We start from the raw sequence: 18,633 nt of genomic DNA, 5'->3' as shown, positions 1-18,633 counted from the left end.
GGAGAAGATATTGATTATCATGCAGCAGTTAAGCATGGAAAGCATTTAGAGCATATAACAGTTAAGACAGGGAAGGAAATAATTAAAGAAAAGCGGAAAATCAGGGAAAAATAATAATTCGGCGACGTATAAGCACTCGTCACCTCGTATATACGCCGCTCACATGAGATTCATAGCACATAGTCCGAGGGTTCCTAATTCCCTAAAATCAAGGTTAGACACAACACTAACCTCACTTCGCAGTCAATTTAGAGCTCTACTGGGGCCTTTTCCCTAGAATCCGCCTCCAAACCACTCGTATCTAGCCACAATTGACTCAATAATTTCAAATATTGCTAAAAGAATCAATTTCAATGCATAAATTTAGAATTTTCAAACTTTCTCACAAAAAGTCAAAAATCGACCCCGGGCCCGCTTGGTCAAAACCCGAGGTTCTGACCAAAATCCATTTATTTATGTAATTTATTTCGAAATCCGACCTCAATTTGAGGTCTAAATTCTAATTTTACAAAAAAATCTCTAATTCTACCCAAACCCCCAATTTCCACCATGAAAATCCTAGATTTTAGGTTGAAAACTCTTGAAATGTAATGGGTAATTGGAAGAAAGTAGGTTAGAATCACTTACCAACAAATTGGGGAAGAAAAACTCTTGGAAAAATCACCTCTAGGGATTTCTAGTTTTTGAAATTTTGGAAGAATGGCAAAATCCCGTAATGGTTCAATTTTTAATCGCTGGGCGTCAGGTATTTATCGCGTTCGCGTGAATCCTGACGCGTTCCCGAAGAGCAATGCCTTAGTGGCTTACGTGATTGCGAGAGGTTACACGTGTTCGCGAAGGATTAGCCCTCCTAACCACCGCGTTCGCGAGACAAGACCCGTGTTCGCGTAGTGTAACCTCAAGTCCCCAGCCAGGCCTGGCTAACGCTACGCGTTCGCTTGACAGGTCGCGTTCGCATAGAGCAAACCCCTCATTGCTCCACGTTCGCGACCATAGTCTCGCGTTCGCGTAGTATAAAATCCTCCCCCAGCCCAGATCCCCTTCGCGATTGCGAGGGTCACTTTGCAATCGCGAAGCACAACGCACCAGATGACAGCTGAAGCACAAAAACCAGATTTCTAAGTTTCAAAAACATCCGTAGTGTATCCGAAATTCACTCGAGCCTCGGGGCTCCAAACCAATTATGCACACAAGTCCAAAAACCTCATACTAACTCGCTCGCGCGATCAAAACACCAAAATAACGCCTAGAACTACGAATCAGACACCAAATCAAATGAAATTTTCAAGAAAACTTTAAAACTTCTATTTTCACAACGAACATCCGAATCACGCCAAACCAACTCCGTTTCTCACCAAATTTGACAGACAAGTCATAAATATAATAATTGACCAGTTCTTAAAATCATTAAACTTTCAAACTTTCAACTTTCGACAAAAAATTAATAACTCGAGCTAGGGACCTCCGAATTCGATTCTTGGCATACGTCCAGGTCTAAAATTACGATACAGGCCCACAGGGACCGTGAAAACACGGATCCGGGTCCGTTTACTCAAAACGTTGACCGAAGTCAACTCAAATGAACTTTTAAGGCAAATTTCTTGTTTTTATCAGTTTTTAACATCTAAGCCTTCCGGAAAAGCACCCGGACCGTGTGCGCAAATCGAGGAAGGCTAAAATGAGGTATTTAAGGCTTGGAAATACAGAATTAGGTCCTAAAACATAAGATGACCTATCAGATCATCACATCACCATATAATATTATTGATAAAAGGTGAGATTACTTAATTTGCTGCTTCGATATTTGATTGAATTTTTATTTTTGATATAAATAATTGAATTAGTTATATCACAATTTTGATATGTATTATTCTTATTACAAATCAATGTAAATGACAATTTCGGTATTGTTAATCCCCTAATACAACATTCAAATGTCATTCTACAAAGCTCTTCATGTCCTTTTGAGGAGGCCAAAGTTAAAACATATTTTATATTATACGTGATATATTTTATTTTTAACGCCAAAAATAAATATTTATAAAAGATTATGCTCATTAATCCACTTTATAAACCCTATAACTTATTGTAAAAATAACAGTGTCTAGCCAGTTTTAGGACTGGTCATTCAAAAATAGCCAGCGTTTACCAAGTCAATGAAAAATAGCCACTATTTTGCTGCAACAGAGACCGGTCCAGCATAATATACTGGAGTTCGGTGCACCTGTGTATGAACTTCCAGCATATTATGCTGGACCGCTATACTTTGCTGGCTCCAGTATAATATACTAGAGACTGGAGCACCGGTGCTCCAAACTCCAGTATATTATGCTGGACCGGTATATTATACCGGAACTCCAGTATATTAGACTGGAGTTCCAGTATAATTTACTGGAACTCCAGTATATTATGCCGGAGTATTTTTCCGGATTTTGAACAGTGTTTTTGTTCAGATTTATCTTTACATAAAAAATGGCTAAATTTCGATTACTTTTGAAACTGAGCTATTTTTGAACGACTACTTGTAAATCTGGCTATTTTTTGAATTTCTCCCTAACTTATTTGCAAACCAAACGATCCAAAATAATTGCTTCAAAGTTTCCTAATCATAATCAATACCATCATCATACCATGCACCCCCCAAGATTTCAATTCTGTACAGAGGAATATGCTGCAGGTTCCATAATAAAAAAACAAAAAAATACAGAAAAGGTTTCTTGCAGACATCCTCAGATAACATGCTGAGTCAGTTCCTTAATCCAAACATTATATACAACTACTAAATCATGTCCAATATATATACATTACACAGACCCAGCTGCTTTTCTCTCTATCTCTATATTCGGTTGTCTTTCTTAATTAAGGTACAATTCTCTCCTTATTTTTATTCTAGAATTGTCTATTTCTCAGTTTTAAATCTATATACAGTTTTTGATAGTTACGTTGATGTTAATGTGAAAGATGTGTATATTATCAATATTCTTTTTCCAGCGAACCCTACCTAGTTTTGGGTAAAGAGTTTCTGAATTTGTTTTGGGTGTGGCATTTTTGTGAAAATAGGGGTTGGATTTGCTTTGAATTTTTTTCCTTTTTAGTAAAGATTGAATCTTATTATGGGGTACTAAACTTTCTTGATAAATTCTTAGAGGGTGCTACCTTATGACTAGTTCAATTAATGATATATGGAGTAGTTATGTTCTCAATTTATTGAGCTTTTTAGTCCTCTTAGAAGATTTTGCATTTGGGGAAACCTGTAATTATCAAGCGAGTTAATTGTTTTTTGACACTTACATCTATGTTCAGGTGGGATAAGTGTGAGTTTTTGAGGCCGCAGGGCTTAGTTCAAGTGGCAAAGGTTGAGGGACTTGTGACTTAGGTCACAGGCCCAAACCATGCACTATTCGAACTAAGCCTGGTATTTATGTGAAGGATAGAGGGGCAAGCCCATTCTACCCGAGTTTCAAAGGTTGCGGTTGGTCCTTAGGGTTGGCCCTAGGCGAATTGCTTAGTCATAAAAAAGTGTGAATTTTAGAGTACTTCTAGTTTTAAGAGAATCTCGAATATGCATTATAAGTCAAGTTACTTACTAATATTGGAATAAATATAAAACCGGATAGAGCTGAATGTATAGAGGATTCATATCAACGATCTAAACTTGTATGGTAATGAGGCGTCTTGATTGAGTTGGGCAAGCATTTTGTGGCAGATAATCCTGTCTCCCCCCCTCTCCCCTTTGTTTTATTTCTCGTGACTAAATGATTTGAAATTGGGACAATGTATGGAATTGTAAGTTAAATACATGTTTTGGTCACAATTATTTGGATTTAAAAGCAACATTCAAATTTAGTTCTCTGTTTTGCAGTTAGTCCCTCGGAACTAAAATCTATTGTCAAGAACTTTTTATCAAGAAAAGTGGCGTGAAATCAAGGCTGCTTAATGGGGTCTGATAGGCAGTCTAGTGGTCTTCTTGATACTCTGAACATGGAGACAGTCAGGACAATCTTAACTCACTCAAATCCTTACCCACACGAGCATTCACGTCATTTTGTAATTGCAGTGGTTGTGGGATGCTTGTTTTTTATATCATCAGATAACTTGCACTCACTTATTCAGAAGTTCAATATCAAGTGGTGGTCTATGTATGCCTGTTTGCTCGGGTTCTTTTACTTCTTTTCGTCTCCATTTATAGGGAAAACAATTAAACCAAGTTATTCTAATTTCAGTCGCTGGTAAGTCATCTATTTCTCTTTCTGTTGTAATAACACATCTGTGAGTAAAATCTAGCTAACTAAAAATGCTTTTGCAGGTATATAGCCTGGATATTATTGGCAGCTATATACCACCTTCCAAGTTTTCAATCTATGGGAGTAGATCTCAGGATGAACCTCTCTTTGTTTCTGACGTTATATGTCTCATCCATTTTGTTTCTTCTTGTTTTCCATGTTATATTTCTCGGGCTTTGGTATCTCGGGCTCGTTGCTCGTGTGGCTGGAAAGAGGCCTGAGATTATGAAAATCTTTCAAAATTGTGCTGTAAGTTTTGAGAATGCATCTTAAGCTAACATAAGGTTACTCCGGTCCTTATCTTATTGCTTCATCATCTTTTAGGTTATAAGTATAGCCTGCTGTGTTTTCTATAGCCACTGTGGGAACCTTGCCATAGTAACGGAAAAGACATTTGACTGGAGGAATTCTATATTGTTTTCGCTGTGGAATAAGCGAGAGGGGAACACATGGCTTGCGAATATCATCCGTATGAATGAATTCAAGGATCAAGTTTGCAAATCTTGGTTTGCTCCAGTTGGGTCTGCTAGTGATTACCCATTCTTGTCCAAATGGGTCATTTACGGAGAGGTATTATCTCTCATAATTTAAGGGTTTTCATACTTTCATGTTGAGAGATGGAGGATCTTATGCTGCTATTTTCCTTTTCACTTTTCAATTTCACCTTTCCAGTTGACTTGCGGCGGCTCATGTGCAGAATCATCAGATGAAATTTCTCCAATCTATTCATTGTGGGCCACTTTTATTGGCCTTTATATGGCAAATTATGTTGTTGAAAGGTCATCAGGGTGAGTAGCTCAATTTTTCGTTCACATGTTAGAACTTCTTTTCTCTTTCCCTGTTGTGGTGTGACCTAGTGGTCCATGAAGTGGTCGAGAAGGTCCCAGGTTTAACTCCAGCTGAGGCAAAACACCCGCGATTTCTTGCCATCTGTCCAAGCCTTGGTGGACAGAGTTATACCCCGTGGAATTAGCTGAGGTGTGTGCAAGCTGGCCCGGACACCACGGTTATCAAAAATAAAAAAGGGGCGTGGGGGTGTGGGTGTCACGACCATTCATAAGGGATTTAGATCTGAGTATAAACCATTTACGGGTATCATTCTGAAAAATGTGCTTCTCTTTTGTGCTAGAATCGGTTAGATAATAGATCCCATGCTGGATTGTATATGCTGTCAAAATCTACCTTCTTGTCAATTAGTTGATGTTCCATAATGGATGAAGAGATAGCTTGTAATCCACTAGGATTAACTGATCTCCCTTACGGGCTATTGTGGATATTCTATCGTTTACAGAGTAAAGATAGTTTTTCCTCGAGTCACTGGCAAATTCAATATGTTGTGCTTATGCAAAAATGCAACTGATCTATCTTCCTAATATAATTTATTAAATCCTGGCTAATATGCTTTAAATATTATACCCGGTTGGTTTCTATAAAGCACAGAAGGTTTAACAGCATATTAAGTATTTTAAAGGCTTAATATAAGCAATTTGTAATTATGACTATAATTTTATCAGTTCTATCAGTTAATTTGCCTGCATGGAGGAGATTGTTAGCAACTTAGCTCCATTGCACTAGCAGCCTTATGTAATATTCCTAGGTCTTTTTTTTAAAAAAAAAAAATTCTAACAGATCAATGTGTAATTATCAACAGATGGGCTCTATCACGCCCTTTATCACTCAAGGAGTTTGAGAAATTGAAGAAAAAGCAGATGAAACCAGAGTTTTTGGATATGGTTCCTTGGTATTCAGGGTATGCTATTTACTTGTATCTGTTTCTGACCCCTTCTTCAAAAAAAAATCCATTTAACTTCCTTATATAACATCATTGTTAACTGGATTACAGGACATCTGCTGATTTATTCAAGACAGTGTTTGACCTCCTGGTCTCGGTAACTGTGTTTGTTGGGCGTTTTGATATGCGCATGATGCAGGTAGGTTATAACGCTCTGACGCCATGCTAAAACATTCAGCCTTCAATGTGAGATTTCTCCTTGTAAAATTTTATAAGATACTTGAATGTGTTGTAAGAACCTCGACTTTTCAAAGGATCAAGGATATGTGTTTCCTCCTAATTTTGGCAAAGCATTTTCTTACGTTTACAAAGCATGATAAGTATATTTAAAATGGATTTTATATTTCCTATAATGAAATGTGCAGGGAGAAGTGTAGATAATTATTCGCTGAATTTAATGATTGTTTAAGAGGATATAAGTAGGTTCACCTTAATATCCTCATCTTTCCTATTGTCAGGCTGCTATGAGCAGGGTTGAAGATGGAGCTAAGCAGGAGGATCTTTTGTATGATCAGTTTAGTGAAGAGGATGGTATCTGGTTTGATTTCATGGCTGATACTGGTGATGGCGGAAACTCTTCCTACACAGTGGCACGCCTTCTTGCTCAACCTTCAATCCAGGTCCAAAATGATGGTTCCATGCTTACACTGCCACGTGGACGCTTGCTTCTTATTGGGGGTGACCTTGCGTAAGCTCAGAGTTTTTATTTCTTTTATTTTTTTTTACATTTTCTTATAACATTAGTGGTTTGTGCACTCTACATGAGTAATTGCATGTAATTTGTTCACAATTTGGCTCATAATAGCACCACCTTATGAGTCAAAGCAGACTTATTACCAACAGTGACTATGTTTAATCGCCATATCATTTGGCTGGATATAATGTGTCCTCTCTTAGATATTTTCTTAATAGCTAGGATTACAATCTCATGCATTTCTGTGGTTTCCACAAATTCTTCCTCAACTGGTGCTTTCTGGAGCGACTTCTGTTATTTATTATTCGGTCCATTGACCAAGTTGCTGAAAGAACTTTCTACAATAGAGCTATTCAGACATGAAAAATAATTGTTGAAGCTGGTGATTTGAGCTTCTAGTGTCAACTTGTTGATCCACCTAATATATATCATGTGTAGGAGCGGCAAACGGGCGGGTCGGGTCGGATATGGTTCGGGTCGAAAACGGGTAATGAAAAAACGGATCAATTATCCGACCCGACCCATATTTGATACGGATAAAAAACGGGTTAACCGGCGGATAATATGGGTTACCCATATTATCCATGACTTCTTGCATGTGATCACTTTTCGGAGAATTCTTAGTCCCCCTAACTTGAGGAACCCCCAATTTGAGGCTTTACAAATGTAAAAGTTAGACCCATTGGTTATCCATTGGTTACTCATTATCCATTTTGTAAATGGATAATATGGTTCTTATCCATATTTGACCCGTTTTTAAAAAGTTCATTATCCAACCCATTTTTTAGTGGATAATATGGGTGGTTAACTGTTTTCTTTGAACCATTTTGCTACCCCTAATCATGTGTGTTTGTGTGTGTCGATATGGTTATGCTTTCTTGTGTATCGTTGCGCTGATGGCCAGCTCGGAAGATTTGTGCTAAAATATTGATATCATCCTCTATCTTGTGTGGCTGTTGTCGCTTGTCAGGTTGATGGACTTCTGTGGTAATGATAAGGTGCTCTGTTGTCTCTGATGATGTTATACAAAGCAAGGTTTATTATGTGCCTACAAATTGCTAGTCAAATTATTGAGTCAGTTCATTTCTTAACTTTAAACCACAATATAAGATACACTTAGCATTTGCGACAAATACGTTATTTACCTAGAATGGATTAACAGAACTACATTAACATGTCAATATTTGATGCTTGAAATTCGTTGTAAAGAACACGCTTAGTGCTGATCCTTATTCTAATATATAGATTCCTTACCTTTTATCAAAAAGAAATTCATTGTGAAGAAATGTCTGAAAATAAGTAGGCATCATCCTCAATGCTGACACCAAGCCCAGGGCAGCCTTTTGAATGTAATGAGTGATTTAGTGTGGAAATAATTTTTTTTCCTCTGCATTGAATGCATAGATGTGCTATCTAATCACGCTTATGAGAAATTACCAAGCAGGACTTTTCTCTCTATAACATCAGTTCTTTGGCATATCAATTTGGCGGAGATGCATTTTGCTTCTCTAAATTTCAGAGCTTAAACTTGGGAGTATAATAGTGTTCTAACTGTGTTAGGTGATACACATTTTTTGGCTTTCCTGTAGGTATCCGAATCCATCAGCTTTTACATATGAGAAGCGCCTTTTTCGTCCCTTTGAATATGCTCTTCAGCCTCCAGTCTGGTATAGGGAAGACCATATCGCCGTTAACAAGCCCGAATTACCTTCCGGCATGACTGAACTCAGGCAGTATGAGGGACCACAATGTTTCGTCATCCCTGGAAATCATGGTTAGTCTAGTTTCTAGGCCTCTGGTCTTATACTTCTGTCTGTATAAGAGGGTTGTAGAGATCTCTTGATGTTAGATCTAGGTTTCAGTCAAGCAGTGTAGCTCATGTAGGGTCTTATTTCTTGTCTTAGTCAAAGTCTTTTTTGTGTACTTTTGCAGACTGGTTTGATGGACTTCAGACTTTCATGAGGTACATTTGTCACAAGAGCTGGTTGGGTGGGTGGTTTATGCCTCAAAAGAAAAGCTATTTTGCCTTGCAGCTCCCCAAAGGGTGGTGGATATTTGGTCTTGATCTTGCTCTCCATTCTGATATTGATGTATACCAGTTCAAGTTCTTCTCAGAGTTAATAACGGACAGGGTATCTTACTTTTACTTTCTAGCCATAGTTGTCGTGTTGCATTTTATGAGTCACCTAAGTCACTGGATATGTTCAAATCTGTCCTACTTGTGCAAATGTAGTTCTTCTTAACTGGATGTAACATTTTTGTGCAGATATTGACTGTTAATTGTTGCAAAACATCCTGGACCACCAGGCTAAAATGGTAAATGATTATGATTGAAAAAACTTCTTATGCTAGATAATGGTTTTCACATTGCTAAAATGAACAATGGTAGATTATGTTGCTCGGACTTTTCAAAAATGTCATCGGGTGTATTGGATCCTCCAAAAGTAGTGTATTTTTGCAGTTGATTGATTATATTTGGTGGATGTTAAAGAGTAGTATTGGAAGATGATATTTCCATGCTTAAATGGCATTGAGTGAAGCAAGATTGGTAAACCAGAATTCTCTTTTACTTGTTCTTCTACCTGTTAATGAATATGGAGGTGAAGCTAGTTAATTGCGCTTTTTTTGCAAATATCGTAAAGCTCAATTGCTACAAAAGGCCCGGTTACTCTGAAGGGATATTCTAAAGCACTATGATCAAGAAAATCTGGTCTATGGTTCCTGCTTCTATTTTGTGGTGCTTATGGACCGAGAGGAATCAAAGATGCTTTGATGGTATTTCAACTGCCAGATGTCAACTTAAGGCTAGATGTTTAGTTTTCCTTTTTAGTTGGGTTAACCATACCCCTGTATATAATCTTGACCTCTTTTTGGAATTTATCAGCTCCATAATCCTCTGATTGTTTTTGTCTACATTATGAGCTGATACTTGTCCTACTTTGTAATTCTGCATCCTCTGGATGCTTTTGTTATTAATATACCACTTACTTCATCAAAAAAAAAAAAGTGGAACAGTAGCCAGATTAATTCACGTGGAGAAGTATGATTTAACATGTGGGGTCTGAGAAAAAGTTATAGTAGATACCTTTGTGCAGATGTTATGGTATCTTGTAAGTGGAATATGTATAAGGATTTGGATTCACCACTCTCACCTATGAGTTAAGCCAAAAAAATAAAGCAGTAGTATTTTGATGAATGCAACCTTAGTAGGAGAGGATCTGCTCAATAAAAGCAAATGTAGATGTTTAAGTGTTAATTTGAAAGAGTTGTTATGCTCTAGTGAGACTTGGAAATCGTGAGAGGAGTTTATATTGTCCCCATGAGCTTATAATTTTGTTCTTGTGGTGAGTGGATTTAGAATTGCTGTAAGATACTCTCAAAGTTTTGGACTTCCCCATGAGACTTATGTGGTAATGCATGTAATATACAAGTTAGGCTGGAAGGTTTCAGATTTTGATCTCCAACCAACATTTCGGAAGCTTGTCCTCGTGAAGGATATCCCTCCCGGTAAACTGCTTTTGCTGATAATAAGTAAAATAGCACTTGCTAGGATGTCAGATGGTAGACTGTGAGTTGAACGATGTTATGGTTTTTCAGTAAACTGTTAATAGGACCTTACATTTCAAAATTCGGTAGCTAAGACCCAGATTGACTATCTACTCCTAAGGAGGTGTGATAGAGGGTTGTGCAAGGATTACAAGGTTATCATAAGTGAGACACTGGCGACCCAATATAGGTTCTTGGTGATGGACGTCCGAATCATGATAAGGAGGAAGAAGAACGTGATTCGGGGTCGTCCGAGGATTAGGTGGGGTGCCTTGACGAAGGATAAAGCTCAGGAGTTAGAGGCGAGGTTGTTGGATATAGGAGTCTGGAGGAGTAGTGGGGACGCGAGCGGTATGTGGAAAATGACGGCGAACTGTATAAGGGAGGTTGCGAGAGAGGTGTTAGGGGTCTCGAAGGGTTACTCGGGCGGTCATAGGGGCGACTGGTGGTGGAACGCCGAGGTCCAGGGAAAGGTGGAAGAAAAGAAAGCGGCATACCGGAGGTTAGTGGAGAGTACAGACGAGGAGTAGAGGAGGATGAACAGAGAAAGATATATACCGGAGGTTAGTGGAGAGTACAGACGAGGAGTAAAGGAAGATGAACAGAGAAAGATATAAGACAACTAGGAAGGTGGCGAAGTTAGCGGTTACGGAGGCCAAGACTGCAGCGTTTGGTCGCCTGTACGAAGAACTGGGGGACAAAGGCGGGGACAAGAAGTTATTCCGGCTTGCTTCTCATGAGATTGGGTGAGGGAATCAGAAAGGGTCTCAAAAACCGGGCGGGCGGGCCTTTGGGCACACGGAAAAATGGAAGTGGGTGGAGGGTGCTTCTCAACTAGAGTTGGGGGTGGGGTCGCTATAGTGGCTAGGGTGAGTCTTCACTATTAAGCCTACGCCCGTCCATTCCTTTCAAGCTTGATCCTTCCCTTAGACTCGTTACCTTGTTCGGGCTTATCATGAATTAGGTCGGGGTAACTAGTGGTTTCAGGATCCCGTGGCTGGCCAAGGCGAGAGAGAGGACAACTCGTGATCTAGACCAAGTGAGGTGCATCAAGGACGATGAAGGCAGAGTGTTGGTAGAAGATGCTCAGATCAAGCGGAAATGGCAGACTTACTTTCACAAATTGCTGAATGACGAAGGGATAGAGATATTGTGCTACGGGAATTGGAACACTTTGAGAGTCATCGAGATTTTAGCTACTGTAGGCGCATTAAGGTCGAGGAGGTCGTGGGGGCTATGCGTAAGATGCGCAGGGGCAGAGCAATCGGGCCCGACGAGATTCCGGTAGAATTATGGAAGTCGGTGGGTAGAGCGGGATTGAAATGGCTAACTGGACTGTTTAATATTATTTTCAGGACAAAAAAGATGCCAGAAGAATGGAGGTAGAGTACGATGATACCGTTGTACAAGAACAATGACGATATCCCGAATTGTAACAACAATAGGGGTATCAAGTTACTAAGTCAGACCATGAAGGTTTGGGAGAGGGTAGTGGAGGTGAGGGTGAGGAGGTCGGCGTCGATATCCGATAACCAGTTTGGGTTCATGCCTGGACGTTCTACTATGGAAGCTATCCATCTTTTTAGGAGGTTGGTTGAACTATACAGGGATAGAAAGAAGGATTTGCACATGGTGTTTATTGACCTAGAAAAAGCATATGACAAGGTCCCTAAGGAAGTTCTTTGGAGATGCCTGGAGGTGAAAGGTGTTCCGGTTGCTTATATTAGGGTGATTAAAGACATGTATGATGGAGCTAAGACTCAGATTAGGACAGCGGGGAGCGACTCTGAGCATTTTTCGGCTGTTATGGGTTTACATCAAGGCTCGACGCTCAGCCCGTTCTTATTTGCCCTGGCGATGGAAGCACTGACACACCATATACAAGGGGAGGTGCCATGGTGTATTTTATTCGTCAATGATATTGTTCTGATCGATGAGACGCAAGGCGGTGTTAACGAGAGGTTGGAGATTTGGAGACAGACCCTCGAGTCTAAAGGTTTCAAGTTGAGTAGGACTAAGACAGAATACGTGGAGTGCAAGTTCAGCGCCGTTTCGGGAGAAGCAGACATGGACGTGAGGCTTGAATCTCAAGTCATTCCCAAGAAAGAGAGCTTCAAGTACCTAGGGTCGGTTATCTAGGAGGATGGGGAGATTGATGAGGATGTTACGCACCGTATAGGGGTGGGGTGGATGAAATGGAGGCTAGCGTTTGGTGTATTGTGTGACAGGAAGGTGCCCCTGAAACTTAAAGGTAAGTTCTATAGAGCGGTGGTTAGACCAGCCATGATGTATGGTTCTGAGTCTTGGCCAGTCAAGAATTCTCATATCCAGAAGATGAAAGTTGCAGAAATGAGGATGTTGAGATGGATGTGCGGGCACACTAGGCTGGATAAGATTAGGAATGAAGATATCCGGGGGAAGGTGGGCGTGGCTCCCATAGAAGACAAGATGCGGGAAGCTAGGCTTAGATGGTTCGGGCATGTGCGGAGGAGAAGCATGGATGCCTAGTTAGGAGGTCTGAACGGCTGACCTTCACGGGTGCGAGCATTAAGGTTGTAGGTTAGGAAGTAGGAGGCTAGCGTGTGTTTGTCTTAGGCTGCTAGTGGCTTCGATTGTGTCCATATTACTTCGTTAGGACTGCAGGTTAGGTCGTAGGAGACTAGTCCGATAGTGTAGTGTCTTAGGGTGCTAGTGGCTCTTGTTGTATCCATATTACTCTATTGTGTCTATAGCACTGTACCATTGTTACTGCTTATTGTTATTGCTTTCTCTCTATTTTCTGGTTATTACGTTGCTGATGTTATTTCTCTTTCTTTCTTGCTTACTCTGGTATTACTGCGCCACAGTCTCTTTTCATCTTCTTTAGCCGAGGGTCTATCGGAAACAACCTCCCTACTTCTTCGGAGTAGGGGAAAGGTCTGCGTACACACTACCCTCCCCAGACCCCACTTGTGGGATTCCACTGGGTTGTTGTTGTTGTTGTTAATAGGACCTTAATTCTAATAACTTGGAATTTTCAGTTCCAACTCATTTACGTTATTTTCTTTTTTTTCTTTTTCAATTCAAGTTTCTAGTTAAACATAGAAAAGGTCGTGGTGATTTTGCAGTGAATTAATGATCCAATGATTTGATGTTAAAGAATTGGTATGATTCTAATGTTTAGATTTAGATAGCTACAGGTGCTTATGGGATTTGGACCAGTGCACTTCATTTTTTTGTGTAGGCTTTGTATCATTTGAACTCTTTCGTCAAGCATTACGTGTTGCTTTCCTGTAAATTTTGTGCATTCACCGTGTCTCCTTATATCCCCACACATCCCCTTTAAAATGATTTGAAAGGTTTAACCCTTGATTAATGATTTTCAGGTAGGTGAGAATGATTCTGTGATCATTATGACACATGAACCCAGTTGGCTTCTCGATTGGTACTTTAATGCAGTTACTGGAAAGAATGTCTCTCACTTGATACGTGACCATTTAAAAGGGAGATGTAGACTTCGAATTGCTGGGGATGTGCATCATTATTTGCGCCATAAATATGTTCCATCGGATAAACCAGCTTATGTCCAATATTTACTTGTTAATGGTTGCGGGGGTGCTTTTTTGCATCCGACACATGTCTTCAGGAATTTCAACAATTTATATGGAACATCCTATGAGAGCAAAGCTTCTTACCCATCTTTTGAAGATTCAAGCAGGGTATGGAATCAATCTCCTTTATGTTATATAGACTGATTATTTGGTGCTTAAATGAGGCCTGTGATATGCTTCACAATCAAAATGAGGCTTTAATATGCTTACAAATATCTGCAGATTGCTTTGGGAAATATATTGAAATTTAGGAAGAAAAATTGGCAGTTTGATTTTATTGGTGGCATCATATACTTCGCATTGGCCTTTTCTATGTTCCCGCAGGTAACTTTCTGTTTGACATTGAATGTATTTCTTATTAGGGTTACTTTGGATCCCCTTGGTGTACCCCATTTAAGGCCGTTTGATAAAATTAGTAATCTGACAGCTTCAGTTGAAGGTTGTATTGTATTTTCTAAATAATTCATTCTCTTATTTTTGGGTAATGCAAATGTTGTGTTGCATTGTCTGATTATTGTCATTGAAAAATCAGTTGTTTTCTTCTATATAAAAAAAACTAAATTATAAAAATTCTAAATTTAATGTATTAGACACTTATTTTCATACATGAAAATTTACGATACATTATTTTAAAACATTTACTAAATTAGCCATTTGAGTGTACAGAGTCATTGTTAGGTTGAGTTTTGACTATTGAATAAGAATTTTTGTTTTTTTAATTAATATTTTCAGGTGTGAGATGTAATTTTAGGGGTTGATGATTTTCAGTTGTATTTATTGTTTTCACTTAAAATAAAAAACATTTCAAGTGATCTTCTATTTTGTTGTTAAGCACATAAAATGTGTGATCATACTCAGTTTGGACATGTTCAAGTTACAGATTCAGTTAAATGTTGGATGTGAATTATTGAACAGACTCTTTGATTTAGACTTCACAATTCAAGTCTGATTGAGAGTGTCATGGAATCTTAAGCATTCCAACTAAGGTAGAAGAGTTCTAGTGCCTGAATAGATGACTGATCATACTCCATTTGCTTCTAGTGTCAGCTAGATCACATTTTCAAGGATGATACATTTTCGGGTCACTTGAGAACCTTCTTCAGCACAGTGTGGGATACATTTATGTATATGTTCGGAAGCTCATATGTCTCCTTGACTGGCGCAATGCTACTATTAGTAATTGCAATAACCTTTGTGCCATCCAAGGTGTCATGGAAAAAGAAAGTAGTTATTGGGATTCTTCATGTGTCTGCCCACCTGGCTGCAGCTGTGATTCTTATGCTCTTGCTGGAATTAGGCATTGAGACATGTATTCGGCATAAGCTACTTGCAACTTCCGGTAAGATTTTGCATTTTGTCTTCTATTGTGTGATTGTGTGTCTCCAACTAATTTACTTTTATTAGTATACTCTTTATTCAGTTTTCTTTCTTTCCTTTAACTTCCAGTGACAGTTCTGAACTTAATGTACAATCTTAAATTTACATGAAATGCACCTTTTGTTTTTAAATAACTATTCTCACCTATCTCTTAGAGGTCGTCTGGTTTGTGAACAAGTTGTACTGGGATAATAATGTGGGCATGTACAGTGTAGAATACAAAGATATATTTGGTTTTACACTAGATAAACCTTTATTTTCAATTTTAACCTTGGCTTCCTTGAAGACTTTGGAAAAAGAGCATCTTTGTCATTTTTGTTTTTTTTTAATCCTGGAATCCGGGGATTCTTATCCATATTGAGTGTGGTAAAAATAATACCACAATTGTGGTATAAATAATCCCGGGATTGCTTGTACCCGAATAAAAAGTTTCAACCAAACATGGGATAAAATAATCCCACATTTTATCCTGGGACTATTATCTCGTATCTTTGTAATCAAACGGCCCCTTAAGTAATAAGAACTGCCCTTACGCCCTTTGTGACTAGGGGTGTGCATTCGATTTATCGATTCGATTTTGACCCTTATCGATAATTACTTATCGATTATCGATTTGTACATATGCTTATCGTTATCGTTTCAATAAGGTTTCGATTTTTTCGATTTCGATTTATCGATTTTTGGGGCTTATCGATTCTGTTATCGATTACACCAATAAGAAAATTTGCGGGATTCCACGGAAAATATATCGCTATAAACACGCCTAACTAATATGGACCAAAAGAAACTAAAATAAGACGAACACCGTTTATAACATAAAAATTGTGTCAACAAGCACATGCAACGAAACTAAAGTAAGGGATCAAATGTATGCCACCAACACTCCAACGGTATAAAAAAAAAATACACCATCACGGCTAATTCTATTTTCCATTAATTTGAACTTCATTCCCTTGAGCTTTAAGTATGATCATTCCTTAAATGTGGTAGATGAAATAATAGGGTTAGGGACTTAAGGTAAAGGAAAGGGTATTATAGAATAAGGGTAAAAAAAAAAAATTAAATATATATATATATATATATATATATTTTAGTATTTCTTATCGGTTTATCGATAAACCGATAAACCGAAGAGGACAAAATCGAAATCGAAATCGATAACTCGATAAGGAAAATTTTGAAATCGAAATCGAAATCGATAAATCGATAAACCGATAACAAATAATCGATTCGATTTATCGACAAACCGATTCGAATGCACACCCCTATTTGTGACTTTGTCACTTATGATCCATCTTTCCGACTAGGGCACCATGAGCTGAGGCTGAGAATTTTTCGTCATTTTAGAATGATACAAGGATCTTGAATCCATCCACCTTTTGACTGAGATTACCTAACTTAGCTCTAATTTTCTGTTTCATGTTTTTTTGCACTTATATCCTTTGCTAACTACTGAATGTTGTAATTCAGGATATCATACATTATATGAATGGTACCGATATGTGGAGAGCGAGCATTTTCCAGACCCAACAGGCCTTAGGACACGTATAGAACAATGGACATTTGGCCTTTACCCGGCATGTATTAAATATCTCATGTCTGCTTTTGATGTTCCTGAGGTAAGAATATGCTCCATGAGAGTATTGCTTTATGATGATTCAATTGCTTAATTATGTAATATCTGTGTTTAATCTGATGCGTGTTTTCAGGTAATGGCAGTCACCAGGAATACTATCTGCAAGAATGGGATGGGTTTCCTATCTCGAGGGGGTGCTGTAATTTATTATTCGTCTGTCTTCCTTTATTTTTGGGTCTTTTCAACACCCGTGGTTTCTTTGGTGTTTGGAAGCTACCTGTACATTTGCATTAATTGGCTTCATATACATTTCGACGAAGCCTTTTCATCACTCCGTATTGCTAACTACAAGGCATTTACACGGTTTCATATCAACAACAAAGGCGATCTTGAAGTTTTTACCCTTGCAGTTGATAAGGTATTTTGCCACTTTTCTGTATAAGGAGGATAATAAAGGTCAAGATCTCGCTGTCATTGCTTTTACTTTGCTGTAGGAAATTGTGGCTGTTAAACATTTAGAATTTACTTTCCTTTCGAAAGTAGTTTCGATGACTTCATGATGAACTTCTTCTGCAATGTGGCTGCAAACTGCCCGGTTTACTTAATTTTCCAAAGAGTTACTACCTTTTATTTGACCCCTCAGGATCCCTGAATTATTCAGGAAAGAAAGAATACATTCCCAGAATTGACCTCGAGCTGTTTACACTTGGTGATTCATCTAATATCTGTCAATTTGTAGGTTCCGAAAGAGTGGAAACTGGATCCTAATTGGGACGGAGAACAAAAACAGCCGCAGGAGCCAAGTTACCTTCGGAAGTTCCCAAGCAAATGGAGAGCAGCATCCCTTAATCAAGATCCTGTAAATACTGTACGGATTATTGACCAATTTGTGATTGAACAGACTGAAAAACATGATCCAGAATTAACGAACGGAACAGTCAATCAATGACTCATTGATTACTAACTCATCTAGGGTCATTATTCTGTACAGATGATGTAGGCTTAAGTGTTTAGATGGTAATTCATTTCAGAAGCTCTCTGGATAGAAACAGAATTTGTAAAGAGATCTGATAAAGGTTCATTGAAATCTTAGTTGAAAAAATCTTATCTTTGCTTTGTCATTAGGGACTTAAAATATATACAGTAGTGTATATTAGGCGAATTGGACCACTGTCACATTTCATCTATAGAAATTTATTTGCTTCTGGCTGCTGGAGATAAGAAACCAGCATGAGTGGAACGATGAAAATGAACCTGTATTTTGTCCAATCTCTTTGAGACATGCTTGGTTATGTTGTGCATCAATTGTAAGAGATCTACTAGGGTGTGGTGGTATCGCTGGGATTCCGTCACCCTCAACTAGAGCTTTGGGGATGAAGAACCCAAGGTCTAGGGAACGAAGAATACCCATTAAGTTAGAAAGGTTTTTACCCCCTTATATCGGTGCAAATCTAGATTAGTCGGGCTAGTAGGTAGTAGATACCGAATGGGTAAACTGGACAAAAGAATTTGCAAGAGATATGATGCATTTAACTTCCTTTTATCTGGGAGCGGTCTTAACTAACTTTATGGGTAATCTCAACCAGGATTCAAGAGTTGGCATCTTAAACAACTTTAATCCTATTGAACCAAAGTAGTATCTTACGTGTTTGCTCAATAAAAAGAAATACATTCTTTTTCTACATTGATCAAAAGCCTGCATTTTGGTGACCATTCAGGATAATTCCATGTCTGATTGTTGGAGATTCTTGAGAAATCAGAGGTGATTTCAGGAT

The 18,633-nt window shown here is 38.5% G+C and overlaps 1 protein-coding gene across 1 annotated transcript; it reads left to right on the top strand.

Annotated features, from left to right (window-relative positions):
- Window positions 1–2,615: 2,615 nt before the first annotated feature.
- LOC109211723 lies at window positions 2,616–18,107 on the top strand. Its single transcript, XM_019375291.1, has 16 exons — window positions 2,616–2,864; window positions 3,863–4,229; window positions 4,307–4,532; window positions 4,608–4,853; window positions 4,956–5,071; window positions 5,935–6,033; window positions 6,127–6,214; window positions 6,534–6,763; window positions 8,359–8,543; window positions 8,702–8,901; window positions 13,681–14,013; window positions 14,128–14,229; window positions 14,947–15,244; window positions 16,753–16,901; window positions 16,992–17,276; window positions 17,598–18,107. The coding sequence occupies exons 2-16, from the start codon at window positions 3,937–3,939 to the stop codon at window positions 17,805–17,807; spliced, it is 3,060 nt and encodes a 1,019-aa protein (XP_019230836.1). The 5' UTR covers window positions 2,616–2,864; window positions 3,863–3,936; the 3' UTR covers window positions 17,808–18,107.
- Window positions 18,108–18,633: the final 526 nt, after the last annotated feature.

This window comes from Nicotiana attenuata, unplaced genomic scaffold (genome assembly GCF_001879085.1).
Source record: "Nicotiana attenuata strain UT unplaced genomic scaffold, NIATTr2, whole genome shotgun sequence".
Lineage (NCBI taxonomy): Eukaryota > Viridiplantae > Streptophyta > Magnoliopsida > Solanales > Solanaceae > Nicotiana > Nicotiana attenuata.
Note: the sequence above shows the minus strand (reverse complement) of the source record. Positions and strands in the feature narration are given on the sequence as shown.

Excerpts from the sequence above, each read along its gene's own strand:
- LOC109211723 (XM_019375291.1), top strand. The coding sequence starts at position 3,937 with ATGGGGTCTGATAGGCAGTCTAGTGGTCTTCTTGATACTCTGAACATG. Across the intron at positions 6,215-6,533 it reads TTGATATGCGCATGATGCAG|GCTGCTATGAGCAGGGTTGA; the intron begins GTAGGTTATAAC and ends TCCTATTGTCAG. Across the intron at positions 8,544-8,701 it reads CGTCATCCCTGGAAATCATG|ACTGGTTTGATGGACTTCAG; the intron begins GTTAGTCTAGTT and ends GTACTTTTGCAG.